This window comes from Nilaparvata lugens, chromosome 8 (genome assembly GCF_014356525.2).
Source record: "Nilaparvata lugens isolate BPH chromosome 8, ASM1435652v1, whole genome shotgun sequence".
NCBI classification, from domain to species: Eukaryota; Metazoa; Arthropoda; class Insecta; order Hemiptera; family Delphacidae; genus Nilaparvata; species Nilaparvata lugens.
The window spans coordinates 6,894,402-6,910,648 of NC_052511.1; the positions used below are offsets into that span (position 1 = coordinate 6,894,402).

General features: G+C 33.5%; 1 protein-coding gene across 1 annotated transcript in view; it reads right to left on the minus strand.

The window, feature by feature from the left end:
• Nucleotides 1–4,624: 4,624 nt before the first annotated feature.
• Nucleotides 4,625–16,247, minus strand: part of LOC111063101 (multiple inositol polyphosphate phosphatase 1) — a 64,767-nt gene continuing 53,144 nt past the window's right edge. The window contains exons 8-9 of the mRNA XM_039435061.1: nt 6,406–6,690; nt 4,625–5,737 (exon numbers count right to left, since the gene is read on the minus strand). Coding sequence (XP_039290995.1) covers nt 5,491–5,737; nt 6,406–6,690 — 532 coding nt within the window. The 3' untranslated portion in view covers nt 4,625–5,490. The remainder of the gene's footprint in view (nt 5,738–6,405; nt 6,691–16,247) is intronic.

Below are 16,247 nucleotides of genomic sequence, written 5' to 3' on the forward strand. Positions count from 1 at the left end.
CATCATCTGCAGACCAATGAAGCTTGAGCTCTCCTGTCATTGGTCGAGACTGGACACGCCCAATTATTCCAAATATGGACATGAGAACCGTCAAATGAATGAAGAAAAACTCAGTTTGGAGATAACTCGTTTGGATTTATTTTAAGGTTCAAAACAAGGTTTCGGAGAGTTTATATCTGGTTATAAGTGAATTCAGAGTTTTCCATTTCAAGAGTTTTTTTTTTTAATTATCAGAGTTTTATATACAAAATTGATTCTATGCAAATCGAATCTTAGTTTATTAGCTCTTACTATACAATCATAATCCAAGAGTGTTGTACTTATAGTAATACATATAATATATTGTTGTTATACTTATAGTAAATTTGCCGTGATTGATTAAAAATATCATAAAATTGTGTACTGCTTAGTTCAATATTATTTCACAAACCACACTATCCCGCTATTGTACTTTCAATATACTGAAATGTATAGCCTGGTCGTTAAAATGTTTTAAAGTTTTTAAAATGTTTTAATAATAGGGCACTACAAGTGTTATACTGTTTCAATTAATTTGAATATAGTAGCCCATATAAGTGAACTGATTCTATTTATTCATTTATGTAAAATGTAAATAGTAAAACTGCGTTTACACCAAAGTTAATTACAAAATGTTAATAACTTAATCCTCATAGATTCTATTGGATTGAACATATCTCATCATACACATGATAAACATATGTTTCTGTCAAGTTTAGTTCAATCTAATAGAATCTATAAAGAATTAAGTTATTAACATTTGTTAATAACTTTGGTGTAAACCCAGCTTTAGAAACATGAGAATTATAAGCTGATATCTCTTTTGAAAATTTAACTGATAATATTTCAATACCATACTCTCTGCTCTTATTTGAAAAGAATCACAGAGAGGCCATATCACAAACAGACTTCGAACAGCTGCGAACAGACTTCAAGCCTCCAACCCTAATGACATAAGAGGTGAATTTGAAAATTAATGTCTACTAGCCGTCAGGCTCGCTTCGCTCGCCATATCCGTCTAGCCAGGGGGCTCCGCCCCCTGGACCCCCGACTGGATCGTCCAAGAATGAGATCAGCAGGCTCGCTTCGCTCACCTGCATTTTTCATTTGAGCATTTTTATCATATGTTAGGACAATCCAGTCGGGGGTCCAGACTAAACGTCTGGCTAAACGGATATGGCGAGCGAAGCGAGGCTGACGGCTAGTAATATTATATTCCCTGGATTGGAGTAGCAGTACCCAATCAATTTTTCCGCGATAAATGCATTTAAATCTTCAACTTGGTGCCAACCTAACAAAGTCAACTCAACTTAATGCCAACCTGACAAAATTATTAATTTAGTTGCCAGTTAACAACTGTTTCGAGGAGGTACTCTATCTAGATTATAGTTCTATAGTAACATATAATATGGAAATTCCAATTATAATTAAGAGATTGAGAGAAGAAGATATACATGCTAAAAGACGAACTTTAAACCCTTAAAAACAACCCTTAGAGTTAAAATATTGCCAAAAAATTTCTTAGTGCGCCTATAAAGGGCCAACTGAACATACCTACCAAATTTGAACGTTTTTGGTCCGGTAGATTTTTAGTTATGCGAGTGAGTGAGTGAGTGAGTGAATGAGTCAGTCAGTCAGTGAGTGATTGCCATTTCGCTTTTATATATATAGATTCATTAGTGAACTAATTTCTATTAGTGAAGCTAGTTCACACATCGTCGATTTTTGGACTTACGATTTTTTGCCGTCCCTAAATTCTATCAGATTAAACAGACGATTTCAAACAGATGATGATTGTCAAGTTTCATTTAATCTGAGAGAGATTTCATAAGGATGGAAAAAATCGAACGTCCAAAATCGATGTGTGTGTAACATGACAAACATCATCTGTTCAATCTAAAGACCTTAAAGATGCATAGACTCACATGCAGCGCTAGTGTCGTACTTGGAATTGAAATCGGCCATTGAGGGGGCAACCCATAAGATTATTACATACCAATGCCTTTGTAATCTATAATATTACAAGTATATATAGATATAATATCTCGTGCTAAAATACCCCCATGGCGGCCTTCAATTTCAAGTAAGAGCTATCATTGGGAAGGCATAGGCATTGTGGGTCTATATCTCTTTAGGTCTTTGGTTCAATCTAATAGAATTTATAAGGACTGCGAAAATCGTACGTCCAAAAAACGATATGTGTGTAACTGTCTTAGAGATTTTCCATAAATTTTAATATTTTAGTGTTCTTGTGCCCTTATACCGATCGTACAGTGAAAAGTTTTCTTATTTTCTTCGAAATTATACTTTTCTTCACCAAATCCACAGATTCTGTGATCGTTAGTACCTAAATAAATAGATAAAATAGTTTTCAAATGTATGAATTCAGGGCTAATCACTTGTATTTATAAAATAGAATTATATAGTAGCCTTTAAAATTAATAAAATAATAAAACAATAATAAGATCACCGAAACTAGTATAGTTACGTTACAATTTGTATGATTGTTTTTTTATTTTAAAGGGTACTATAATTCTATTTTATAGATAAAATTATACCTAACAGGAATGGAAGTTCTAATAGATCATTGTCCACAATAGTTGAATTTACAAATGATAAGAAATTGAATCAGAAAAATTATTATCAAGTAACATTTATTCAATAATTTATATACATGTTAATAAACTACAGAGAGAATCAATTCACATCACTCTATGTACAATGATATTGCCAGAAATAATGTTAATGTACATGTGTGGGACAATAATACACATATTACTCAACACCTTATCCATTTTTTATAATTAAGGGAAGATAATATCAGCCTACTTTGAATTATATGTACTATACCTTGATTCCATGAACTCATTAAAAGAAGATCTTACACTTTCTGAATAACACAGAGCCTCTTTGAAACAGGTTCTTTAATTTTTAATCTTTTTGCATAGGCTACATATTTAAGATGTGAGAATCTTTTTAAATCCTTTTTCATCATGAATCCTCTTACCGTAGGCTACCAATTCGAACAACAAAATTAAAATACAGTATTGATAATTCTCTATCGAATATTACTACTTCTCTTGATATGATATTCATATTACATACTCTTGGAAATAGACATTTTTTTAAATATACATCATAAATTGCGGTGACATTGATAAACTTTGTTCATGAATCTACTCTGTTGATAGCATAGACAATAATGAAGATCTTTTATCCATAATAATATCGAGTGCATTTAGAAACAGACCTAGAATGATTAATAGTTATTTGTGCAACTAGTGCGCAAAGTGACAGTTTGCTGCACCGAAAGAAACGTTTACGCCCGAGCCGTAGGCGAGGGCGGAATGGTTTCTTGAGTGCAGCAGAGGAACTTTGCGCACGTATTTCACATTAAGTTTTTCCTACAGTTACCATTGAATATGAAAAGTGGGTAATTATGGGTAAAATTGCCTGAAATGCATCAAATGTTTTTCTGTGTAATTTTATTATTGATAAAAACCTTAATCCTAAAATCCTAAAGTCCTCGTTGTCCTTGGTTATAATATATAATGAATAATAATTAGCGCGTTGTGCTTCGTTGCACCTCTGCTCACTATAGCAGCCACAGCAGTCACTGTTACCAACTTCATTTTGATTTTGCTGCACTGTTGCTCCATATAACCTACTAAGTATTTTGCGTTGCCATGTTGCAAATCTGGAGTGCAGAACAATTTTTCCCGCACTAGAGCGGAAAAGTGATTCTTTGCGTTCTGTAATCAGTGCAGCAATGGCCACTTTTCAACGTAACTGTAGGAAATAGTTATTTGTGCATCTAGGGACTAAAGTGCAACTTTTTCTCCCTGAGGGAAACTGTTGTCGCCCGATGGCGTAGCCGAGGCGACAATTTCCCTGAGGGAGAATAAGTACTTTAGTCCCGTGATGCACACAACATTTTTCCTCCACCTACACCAATACCTATAACAATGAATAATTTGTATATTGAATAATTAAATAAAAGTTCGCATAAACGAAAACGTACCTTTAGATGAACGCTCTCGTAGAGATGCCGATGACGTTAGAGGTGTGTACTTTTTCATATCCACGTTAGAGGTGTGTACTTTTTCATATCCACCAACGGTTGAACATAACCTAACAATCGAAATAGAGCTACTTATTTCCTAGAGCTAAAATATTCCAAAGATCGAAATAGAGCTCTTTTACTTTTCCTCTACCGACCACGACAGTGTTGCCACATTCCTCATTCTTCAATCGCGGCGTTGTCGGACTTCTTCCCATGTTAATCTTATGGGTTTATTTTTACTCCCTTGGGAGTAAAAGTGATCACTTTTCCGCTGGGAATTATTTTAGTCCCATGGGAGGAAAAGTAGGACTTTAGTATTCGATTCCAGGGTGTAAAATGAGACTTTGATAGTAGGTGGAGGAAAAAGTTATTTGCTACCACATAGCCCAATTTTGTTCACATGTCGTTTCTAAAAACTAGTATAGAGTAACTGTCAAAATTGAAGAGTAGAATATGCCTGAAATATTATTCATTTATTTATTTATTCATTTATTTATTTATTTGAAAATTTACATATTTGAGGGCACCAGGAATAGGCTATAGTTGGATGGAAAAAACGTTTATTGAACCAAATACGCTACCATAAGCAAACCTTTAAAAGGCTTTTATTTACAAAATTACATCATAGTACCCTTTTTTATAAATAAAAATGAGTAGCCCTGAATTTATACATATTAAGAAAATATGGAACTACTTAAAGAGGCTGGTTAACATAAGGTACTATAATAATTATACAAAACACGTAAATTCAAATATCAAGAATGTAAATATAATATATCAGAGTAAGTACACTATGTGTTGCTAAATTTGTTCAGTAGAGAGAGTAAGATTGGTTCAATATTCAATAATTGTAAGTCACTTGTTTGACATTTTGTCAACTGTAAAATAAAATACTGGAATTAAGTAAATTCGTATGGTTTTTGTTGATGGGGAGGTCCCACCGCCTGAATATATAATTTAAGCCGTCAATGGGCCTTACGACTGTCATACTTCAGCCGGGACCGACAGTTTAACGTGCCCATCCGATAACACGGGAGTGATCTGGTTGAAAAACGTTTGATACTGGAAGATTAATATTCGATGTCTAGCTAGACTTTTACATTGTGAAATTCCAGTAGTCAGCTATGTCTTTTATTCAGCTACATTATGTTCAACTGTAAAATAAAATACTAAGTGCCGGTTGCACAAAGGCCGGTTAAATTTCAATCGTGATTAATTTCACGAGAACCAATCGAAGAGGCCTTCTTTTCAAAAAACCCTTCTCTGATTGTTTCTTGTGGAGTTGATCACGATTAAAATTCAACCGGCTTTTGTGCAACCGGGCCTGAAAACATCCAATGTCTAGCTAGATTTGTTCGTTATTATGAGATTCCATGGTCAGCTTCAACAATGATTCCTTAAAATTACGTTCACGTTAGATAGTTCATGACTGAGTAAACAAATAGCAGACAACTAAATATGGCGGACAGATTGGTTGCAACTGTAGAAGAGCTGGAATAGAAGCAGAAGTCGCGATTACATGAGGAAGGATCAACCACTGATTGCAGTTTCTTCTGCAGATATCTCCAAGAGCACAGACCTACGTCACAGCCTTCATAATTGACAAGATGTTCGTTGAGAAAGAAGCTCACTCGATTCTCTTCGCCGTCTGTGCATCTGAAAATTGTCAAAAGAAAATAACAGTCATTAAATATTTTAGATAATTTTCAGAAACTAGTAGACTAGTAGAAAGTAGAAATTCAATTATAGGCTGTCACATTTCGGGCAGTTTAAACCTGCATAATCGTGTTTTCGAGATTTGGATCTTGTAGGGAAAGCTAGTGCTTTGATTCAATCAGCTGGCAGAAGTTTTTTTTATATATTTTTTTTAAATCGGGAGTGGTTTAACCGGACCTTTGAGGATCAGGCCTAGGGACAATTTTTAAGGTAAAGTTAGTAGATAATAGTTCATTGTAGATTATTTTTACAGACCTACTATAATTTTAAATAATAATTTGTTTTTTTATTTTCAAAAACCTGAACGACCACAGATCAGCAAGCGAGTAGCCCTTAAATTATTATCTGATTATTATAATCAGAGATTTTGATTGTTGGTTTATCACGTTTCATCTTTGCACATTGGAAATCTTCTCGCTTCATCAATTACATTTAATAATTAAATCCGCGACTAGATTTCCAATTCAGAAAATAATATTTGAATAAAATTAAATGGGTTTTGATGTCATGTATGACAATTTATACATTAAGTACAAGAGGAAAAATGATAAAATGATTCAAATATGTCTTCAATAATGTATAAGAATAACTTACGTTTGGCTACTTACTTGTAGAAAATAGCTTGTAGATTTGCAGAGAATGGTCCAATCAGGGAAATCTGCCATTTCCTTTTCAAGGAGCTATAATAGTTGTCGTGTTTCAATTGGAATGGATCTTTCGCAATTCCAAGCCTTGTTAGTACAGAGTTGACAGCAGTTGAATGAGTAAAGTAGAAGACTCCATTTTTCTCTGGCTCATTATTCGCTAATCTCCTAAAATAAAAATATAGCAAACAATTCAGTTTCTGCTGATGGAATTTATTCTCAAGAATAGCACTTTTTGTGTAGTTGAGAGGTTAATATTATGGTGATTATTTCATTTCATTTATTTCATTTATTCATAGACAATAGATACACAATGCAGGTGAAAACAACAGGCATTCGCCCAAAACTGCTTCAAACCTTAATTTGGAATACACGGTCTAGAGGTTATGTAAAAAATAACTTAATTCACACACTATTTTGAGTCCAAAAAATGTATGTACTACAATAATTTTGAATTCATCAGAATAATTAATCTCAAAATACAAATCCAAACCAAAATCTACCTTCACAATCACAAAAAATATTAAAAATTTCACTTAAATCCACAAATTATACTCATGATAAAATTCTAAACATGTTAAGATTATTATTAGAATTAAAATGTTGTGAATCAGTAGAAAGAAAGAAAATAGAAAAACAGATCTGAAAAAAATATTACAGTATTCATATTAAATAAAAAGACTAAGAGATTATCAAAAACCACAGATTTTATTGATTGATTCACAGAGTTTATCAGAAACTGACAATGGTGTAACAACCGAAACCGGTCTTCCTAACTATCAATAAAATCTGTGGTTTTTGACAATGTATTAGTCTTTTCATTCAATCTCAAGAATAGATTTTTATAAAGGATATTTGAATAGTAGCCTGCATATAATTCTCAAATATTAAATGAGTTTTGAGAATCATCAATCCATAATTATTGGGATTCACATTTAGATAAATACTAATTTAATTCTTTATTCCAGTGGTTCTCAAACTTTTTACTTCAAGCCCCACCCCTCCCTGCATAATTCAGCTGTAAACCAGACCCCCTGCATGTATAAGCATAGACTACTATACATGTTGTACATATACGTACGTACATATATGTACGTATATACCTACATATTTTACATTCAATATTTATTTAGTTGATTTTTGCACATTCAATAGTGCGGTCCACGTTATAATGACAGTATTTGATCAACTTCGGTTTTGCTATCCTTGTCTATCATTCGACAAAGCCGGTGGTACTATCCTTCTCTAGGTCCACAACGATGACAATTATGTTTTTGACGGTGTAGAAATATAATTAATTAATGCAGAGAATTGGCATAGCTATTCTTCTATCTTTATCCACTGCCATTATAACGTGGACCACACTATATACATAACCCAATGTTGCAATAGTTTCAATCATAATAAAACAACAAATTCTAAACAAACAATAAATTATAATTTTAATCAGGTACTACAGCTACTAAAGTACATAGTTGTTATTTTTGTTTCTCATAGAAATTAACAATACAAAAAGCTTTTTGTGTAGTTGAGAAGTTGATATTATGGTAATTGATTTAATTAAATCAATACAAAAAGCGTTATCAGTGTGAAGGATAGGTTTATTTTTTTCGCACAGAGTTTGTTGAAACGAGGTGTCAGCTCCAATAACGCTCCGATACTCTAAGTTCCTGGGTCACATCCAGTCTTGATCTATATTCACTTTTCATGGCAGCTAGAGCAGAAACCCCAGTTTTATACGGATAAATTGTAGCAAATGGAGTCTATATCTTCAATGAGAATTTATAGTAATGAACCAGTCGAAAAACGATCAAGCCTATCTTAGTTTTAATGATAGTTCATAGTATTGGATATTGTCTTGTCAATGAAATGAAAATATGTTAGTAAAATGCCTTTTTACTCGAAATTGGGTGTTCCTTTTGCACACCAATCCAGAAGGATGTAAGAGAATATTCTTCAAACTTTAGATTCTTCTAGTGATGAGAATTTATCAGTAATGAACCAGTCGAAAAACGATAAAGCCAGTATCTTAGGTATAATGATAGTTCATAGTATTGGATATTGTCTTGTCAATGAAATGAAAATATGTTAGTAAAATGCCTTTTTACTCGAAATTGGGTGTTCCTTTTGCACACCAATCCAGAATCAAGTTCCCCGCTTTGACTTTCTATGGAATGCTTTAAATAAAGTATTAGATTTTTGAATGTTATGTGTGAGGACAATCTCTCAATATGAAAGCTTCTATAACCAGTAATACATGATTGAACCGTTTAGCAGATGGTGGACACATTGATTAATATGGAATAATTCATTTCATAACAGAACAAATTGTCATAGATTTTCTTTCTCTCTCCAAATAGGTATACGATTTTTCACTTTCAAATAAAATAGATATCTCTATAATTATAGTAAACGATAGTGTCAATATACACGTATCAAACTGGAAAATTCAATTTTTTTTTTCAATTTCAATTTCAATTCCAATTTATTTTCCTTCACACACATACATAAAATACAAGTAATATTAAATTACAACAAGAATAAACAACTAGCAAAACTAGTACAAAAAAAAAACAAAAATGTCCGTACAAGATGCTAATTCAGAATTTGGTGTAAAGGGGTGGGATTGAAGCTCTTCCAACTATGGTTACCCATGTACTAGGAAGGCTTTCAATCCTTGAGAGGGAAAATAAAGGATTAGGAAAAAAGGTTAGGTGGGATGATAGGATAGTTAATTTAATAAAGAAAAATAAATAAAAAGGTCCACACTAGATTGGTAAGTGAGCACACAAAAACACTAAGTTCCTCTTTTACTTTGTTTAATTTACAGGTAGAAAAAATAGTTCGTTTTAATCCAAATACTAATATCATGTTTTATTTTTTTAGTCAATTCCGCGCAGCAGATATATTCTTCAGGAATTTTATTTATCAATTTAGTGCTTAAATATATAAGTTGTCTTCTGATGGTTTCAATGTTTGTATTGTACATAAGATACTTATTTGAGGAGGGTCTCAGATTGTACAGGTTATTGATTGTGTTATTTGTGCAAGGAAAATTAGCTTTATGTTTGATTATATATTTCGCTACATTTATTACGTACAACTGCCTAACTGTTAACACATTAAACTCTTTGAAAGTCAAGTCGGTTGGGTAAAGTCTGGGTTTATTTAAAATTGTTTTGATTATTGATTTTTGAATTATGAAAAGCTCTTCTAAGTGAGAATTATAACAGCCCCCCCATACGGATATACCATACTGAATTATGGACTGGACCAGTGCAAAGTAAACCATTTTTAGATGTTTTGAGTTCATAATTTTTTTTGCTTCGTAGAATTTATAGGATAGATATTTCATTCTTCTGCAAATAAATTTTATGAGTATGTCCCACTTCAAATTTTCATCTATTTGGACACCTAGATATTTGGTACTTTTGACTCTTTTTATAGTAGGGCAGGTGCAGTTATTGTTGCAGTTTGAGTGGAGTTTCAGATTTAAATTCTCATCAGGTTTACCAGTTGTATTGAATGCGAAGGTGATGTAATTGGTTTTTTCAATGTTCAGGCTCAGGGTGTTTCTGTCCAACCAATTTTTTATGAGCAAACAGTTCTGTTCTGCAATTTCATGTACCCCAGTCCAAGATTCCCCATGGAAAATAGCTGCAGTGTCATCTGCGAATGATATAGTTGTGGCGTTTTTTAATTTCAGCTTTAATAAGTCATTGACATATATATAAAGAGGATTGGTGATAGTACCGTTCCCTGAGGCAAACCGTAGGAGGTCATTTTGGAGACATCAGTAAGTCCGTCGATTGTTAAAGACTGGGTTCTATCTCTCAAGTAGCTCTTTATGAGTTCTAGAAATATTCCCCTAAAGCCATATCTTTCGAGTTTATTGTAAAGAAAACTATGTGGTATAGTATCAAAGGCTTTTTTAATATCCAGGAAAACTGCTATAGATTTGTAATTAGAATTCAAGTTTTGTGAATCAGTATTAGAAAATTCAATTAACGCATCTTCGGTACTTTTCGCAGTCTGGAATCCAAATTGATTCTTATCTATTATTTTATGCTTGTTCAAGTACACAACTAATCTCTTCTTTATAATTTTCTCCATGATTTTTGCTAGATTACTAATAAGGCTGATTGATCTGTAGTTACTTGGGTCCAAGGGATCTCCTTGCTTGAATAAGGGTTTTATCTTGGCGGTTTTGAAATGTTCAGGGAAGTAGCCTTGTTCAAAGCATTTGTTGAAAATCACGGAAAGCGGCTGTGAAATAGTGTGGCTTATATGTTTGAGTACTTTGTTATTGAGATTATCCAAGCCTGGGGTGCAGTTATTTTTCAGCTCTTTTATTGTCGCTTGAACTTCATTGAAGTTTGTCGGTCTCATAAAGAAGGAATTCGGTAGAGGAGTTTCAATCACATCGTTGTTGAAATTGAAATTTGGAGAGCTTGTGGGATCATTGTTTATAGTTTTAGCCTGTCTCTCCCCAACATTGGTGAAAAAGTCATTCAACCTCTTGGCATCAACTCCAATTTTACAACACTCTTTCTTCCCCTCCCCGATAGCCTCATTAATACACCTCCAAAGCTTTGAACTATTGGTGTTACATTGTTCTATTTTATCCCTATAATAGTTATCCTTCGCCTCACTTATGAGTCTATTCAATGTATTACGATAAACTCTGTATGTATTTATCGAATCAGCATCTGCAGGGCCTTTTCTTATTTTATCATGCATTTTATCCCGTATAATAATTGATCTTATTATTCCGTCCGTAATCCAAGGTTTTAAGGGACGCTTTCGGCGAGGAATATACTTCTCAGTTTTACTTGAATCCATAAAACCATTTATACGATCCACAAAATTGTCAACTAGGGTATCTATAGTATCATCATTTCCAAAAATAGTATTCCAATTTTCTTTTTCCGATTTTTCAGCAATTAGTTTGTAGTTGTATGCAATTTTAACGTTATTTGTAGGCCTGTTTCTATGTGAAGTGGTTTCAGGATTTTTCTCATTACCCAAGTGTAATAGTACAGAATAATGATCAGTTATTGTTGTTTTGAAAATATTTCCAAAAATATAGTTGAATTTGCTGTTATTTTTGAAAAATATGTGATCTATGCACGATTCAGTTGTGGTCGAGACTCTAGTACTCCCATTTATATAAGACTTTAACCCTTTGACTGCCAAGAGCCGATATAATCGGCTGTTCTATTATAAGCTAGGACTGCCAGAAGCCGATCTCATCGGCTGTGCCTTTTCATGCTAGAAATGCCAAGAGCCGATTTCATCGCCAATAGGCGATGTAAGTGATGACGTAAGCCGTTGCTACGCCGCCATTTTGGTTTCTAAACAAACCGTTGCTATGGAGAGAGAGCATGTTATTCAAATGGGACTAAAACATCACCTTACATTTACGAGTATATCAATGAAATAATAGATTTCTAAGAGTTGAGAATATTTTTTTCAAGTTCTACACACTCAAATAATCAATTTCCAGTATTTATTCAGATCGAATAAATTTTTTTGGGACAGCCAAAGCAGAAAGTCTCACAAAGTAGAGCTTATAGTACCATGTCTGTAGTCTGCTATGGAAAACCTACCTGTAGAGAAAGTTGAAGTGCAATTTGAATTATTACCTAGAATTTCATTAGATTGTTATAAAGTTGTATAATTTAAAAATTCATATGAATATATTCTGTTTTCCTATTGTTTAGTGTACCTAACTGTTAGAGTAGACTAAAGCTTAAATATATAGGTTAGGTGTTTTGGTTCAGCTCAGGTACTTACTTATAAGTTTGGTGTTGAGGTTTTCTGAAGTACCTATATAATTGTTTTCAATTTACGTGAAATAGTAAGATATTGAATGAACTCAACAAAGTAAAAAGATGTAGATGCTGTGACCACTAATCATGTTGTATACTTCCTACATTCTAACTAAACGGTGATGATGTTTACAAGAATTTAAAAGGGGTAAGTGAACATGTAAAGTAAAGCAAATAATTATGTATTTTATGTGCTACATTCACTGTAAACATAATTGTATTTGAATTATTATATTAATAATTCCACTAATGTAGTTATTCTAGATAAATTTGATTTTTATCAACAATAACATAACCTAAAAATGTAGTACAGAACTTATTATAGAGGCGAGCTAGACCTTGGGATTTTCAGGAAATCTAAAAAAATGGTATGTAGCCTGCCTTTTCACTGTAATGTTTACAGTCAGGAACAAAGAAAATGTTCGTTTGCTTCAAACCATTTTCATTTGTCATTGAAATCAGACTGTATATACCGTATTTTCAAGTAAACATTTCTAATGTGAAACAGCAGACTAAAACTTCCAGCATATGCTGTGAAAGTAAAATTATATTGAAAACAAAATAATAATTAAAAATTTCATCTAAGAATTCATATGGCACTTTAACTTTCTCTTCAACAAGGCTTACCATAGCAGCCTACATACATAGTAGGCCTAATATGCACTACTTCCTGAGACTTTCTGCTTTGGCTCTCCCAAAAAAATTTATTCGATCTGAATAAATACTGGAAATTGATGATTTGAATGTGTAGAACTTGAAAAAAATATTCTCAACTCTTAGAAATCTATTATTTCATTGATATACTCGTAAATGTAAGGTGATGTTTTAGTCCCATTTGAATAACATGCTCTTTCTCCTTAGCAACGGTTTGTTTAGAGACTAAGATGGCGTCGTAGCAACGGCTTACGTCACACTTACATCGCCCATGGGTATGAGTGCGAGAAATGCCGCGCGCCGATCTAATCGGCATTCAAGTTTTTTATTTATCATGAAGTGAATTTTCTCTCTATTTTCACGTTTTTTGTATCAAAATAAAGAGAAATAATTTCTATACATGAAAAAAAAAAATAAATAATGAGATTTCATTTACTGTTCAGCAATTATTTTGCTTTGAATTTCATCAATTCAACTGTTTGTTCACATAATCATGTTAGCTTTGGCTGACATAATGAAACAGCTGATATCAAGAATGCTTTCTAAACAGTGTTAGTAAACACAGTGAGGTTATTATTTTCATTGGTACAGCATCTATAGTGTGTGAGGATTGTTTTATCAGTTGTTTTTCTTCCTTCAATATGAACTCAAAAAAACGTGGACGTTCTCCAGTTAGTGAAGGAACTTTAGTTTCCAGATTGTGCCAGTCAGGTGTCCAGTTTGTAGATTGTGATGATAGTTCATTGCATGATAGCTCAACCTCATCTTCTGACATCAGTGGAGTGGACTTTTTAGATGATACAGATGATGATCCGGACTATATTCCCGGGGTAGAAAGTAGAGGATCTCAACCAGGAACTTCAGGGTTACAGAACCCTCACATTCAAAATAGACGTGAGTCATCTCCTAATGTTAGTAGTTCAGATGAAGATTCTGCACCTGAAGAAGTAGTGAATAGGAGGGTAAGGCAAAGATTAGTGGGTGACAGGGGTAGAACTAGACCCACACTCAGACAACGGCAAGCTAGTCCTGATAGCAGTGATTGGGAGGAGATAAATGATGGAGAAGATGTGGGCTATGTACATTCCTTCATGTTTGGTGAACAATCGGGACCCAAACATTGTCCCCCACGAAATTCCTTTCCAATTGAATATTTCAATTTATTTTTTTCCCTGACATTGTTGAACACTTTTGTGCAAGAGACAAATAGATATGCCCAACAATTTTTGAACTTATGTGGGGCCATTTCACCAAAAAGTCGACTACGTGATTGGAGCAATGTTACTTTGGCCGAAATGAAGGGGTTTATCTCAGTTATTATGAATATGGGCATCTGTCGAAAGCCATCAATTGAAAGCTACTGGTTTACTTCCTCCTCCCAAAGTAGTCAGTGGATCCAGCAAATGTTTACCAGAAATCGTTTTCAAATTCTGCTAAAATTTTTTCACATTGTTGATTCGACTACCCTTGCTGCTCGTGGCACCCCAAACTACGATCCATGTGGAAGATTCCAACCTCTCATTGACCATGCTAATCGGCTTTTTCGTTTATACTACGTCCCCTACAAGAAGTTGTCAGTTGATGAGTCGTTGGTAGGCACTAAAGAAAAGGATTGCTCTCACGCAGTACATCCCGAAGAAAAAACATCATCGTTGGGGCATAAAACTTTGGGTTCTTAGCGACTCCACAAACAATTACTGCTATCAATTTTATTGTTATCGAGGCTCTAAGTATGAAGAAAGAAATGAAGATACAGCAAATTATGGATTGGGATTTTCAGTAGTGAAGAAATTGCTAGAAATGAGTAATCTTATGAATAAGGGATACCATATATATTTGGACAATTTTTTTACATCTAAAAAACTAGCCAGGTTCCTCTATTCAGAAAATACCTTTGTCACTGGGACGGTAAGATTAGGTAGGAAGGGTATACCAAAACAGTTGCTTGGCAAGTATCCTGTCGGTAAAAAGGTCTATGTGAGAAAAGGACCACTCCTGCTCATGGCTTTCAGAGAGAAATCAACTAATAAGTCACAATTTATTCTACTTTCTACCGATGCAAGGGCTGTAAGCGTGCAATACAGCATTAGAAGGTCTGGCAAGATAGTAGTGAAGAAGAAACCACAGATTGTCTACGAATACAACCATGGAATGGGTGGAATAGATGGCACAGATCAGATGCTGTACACGTATCTTGATGAACAAGGGCTTCAAAACACTGGAAGAAAGTTGCTTTTAATATTTTTGTTAGGATGGCTCTGAATTCCTATGTACTATACAAATTGAATACTGACAAGCCAGTGTCCAGACTCCAATTCCAGATAAGTGTTATTGAAAATTTAGCACAGGAATGGCTTACTGAAAAAAATCAAATTGCTATGCAGAGTGGTGTTTCTTCTACAAGTTTTGGAGTAGGAAAAATTGAGAATAAGAAGGAAAAAGATTGTTGTGAATGTAGTGGAGCAAAGAATCCAGAAGGAAAGCGGAAACGTTCACGGACTGAGTGTGTGAAATGCAAAAAAGGTCTTCACTTGGATTGTCTCATACAACATCGTTGCAATTTCTAAGTGAAATAAAGTGTGAATGAATATAGTTGTAAATAGCTCTAATCCAGATATGCATTTATCATACTATTTTATTCGTTTTATTATACCAATCAATAGTACATTCAAGTAATAAGTTGGACATCTAAGTTGGAACTGTCATTAGTTCAAAATGATTTGATTTTACATATTTCATTATTTTTGTTGAGTGAGAACTTTTCTTCATTATTACCGGTATGTACATTATTACTATTGAAATAAATATAAATAAATTTATGAATATAAAATCCAAATAACATTGCAGTATTACAGTTATTATAGTTATGAGGCTGCACATACTCATATTTGACATAATATGATCATCTCAATAAGGGGCCCTCTTATTGACCCCCCCCCACTCAGAAACACCCCCCGCAACTTAGGTGTATCACACAATATATTTAATGATAGGCTACAATTACCCAGCAACAAATATAACATACTTGGAAAGGTCCCAAAAATTGATTGGGTGGGTACTGATAATTAAGCCCAAGTCTGAAGCTAATGTCAAATTGGCAATTTTACAAGGGTTAACTAAAAAAAGTCTCGAATTATTGTTATTGAACAGACTTCAATGAGATTTTCAGGGTTTATTCATCAAAAAAAGCTGATTCATTTCATATATTTGTTATTTACTTTGAGAAATTTCATAACATCAATATAACGTTTCAAAGTTGAAAAAAAAAAAATTAAATAAATTTTTTTTCCAACTTAGAAAATGTGAATATATTATGAAATT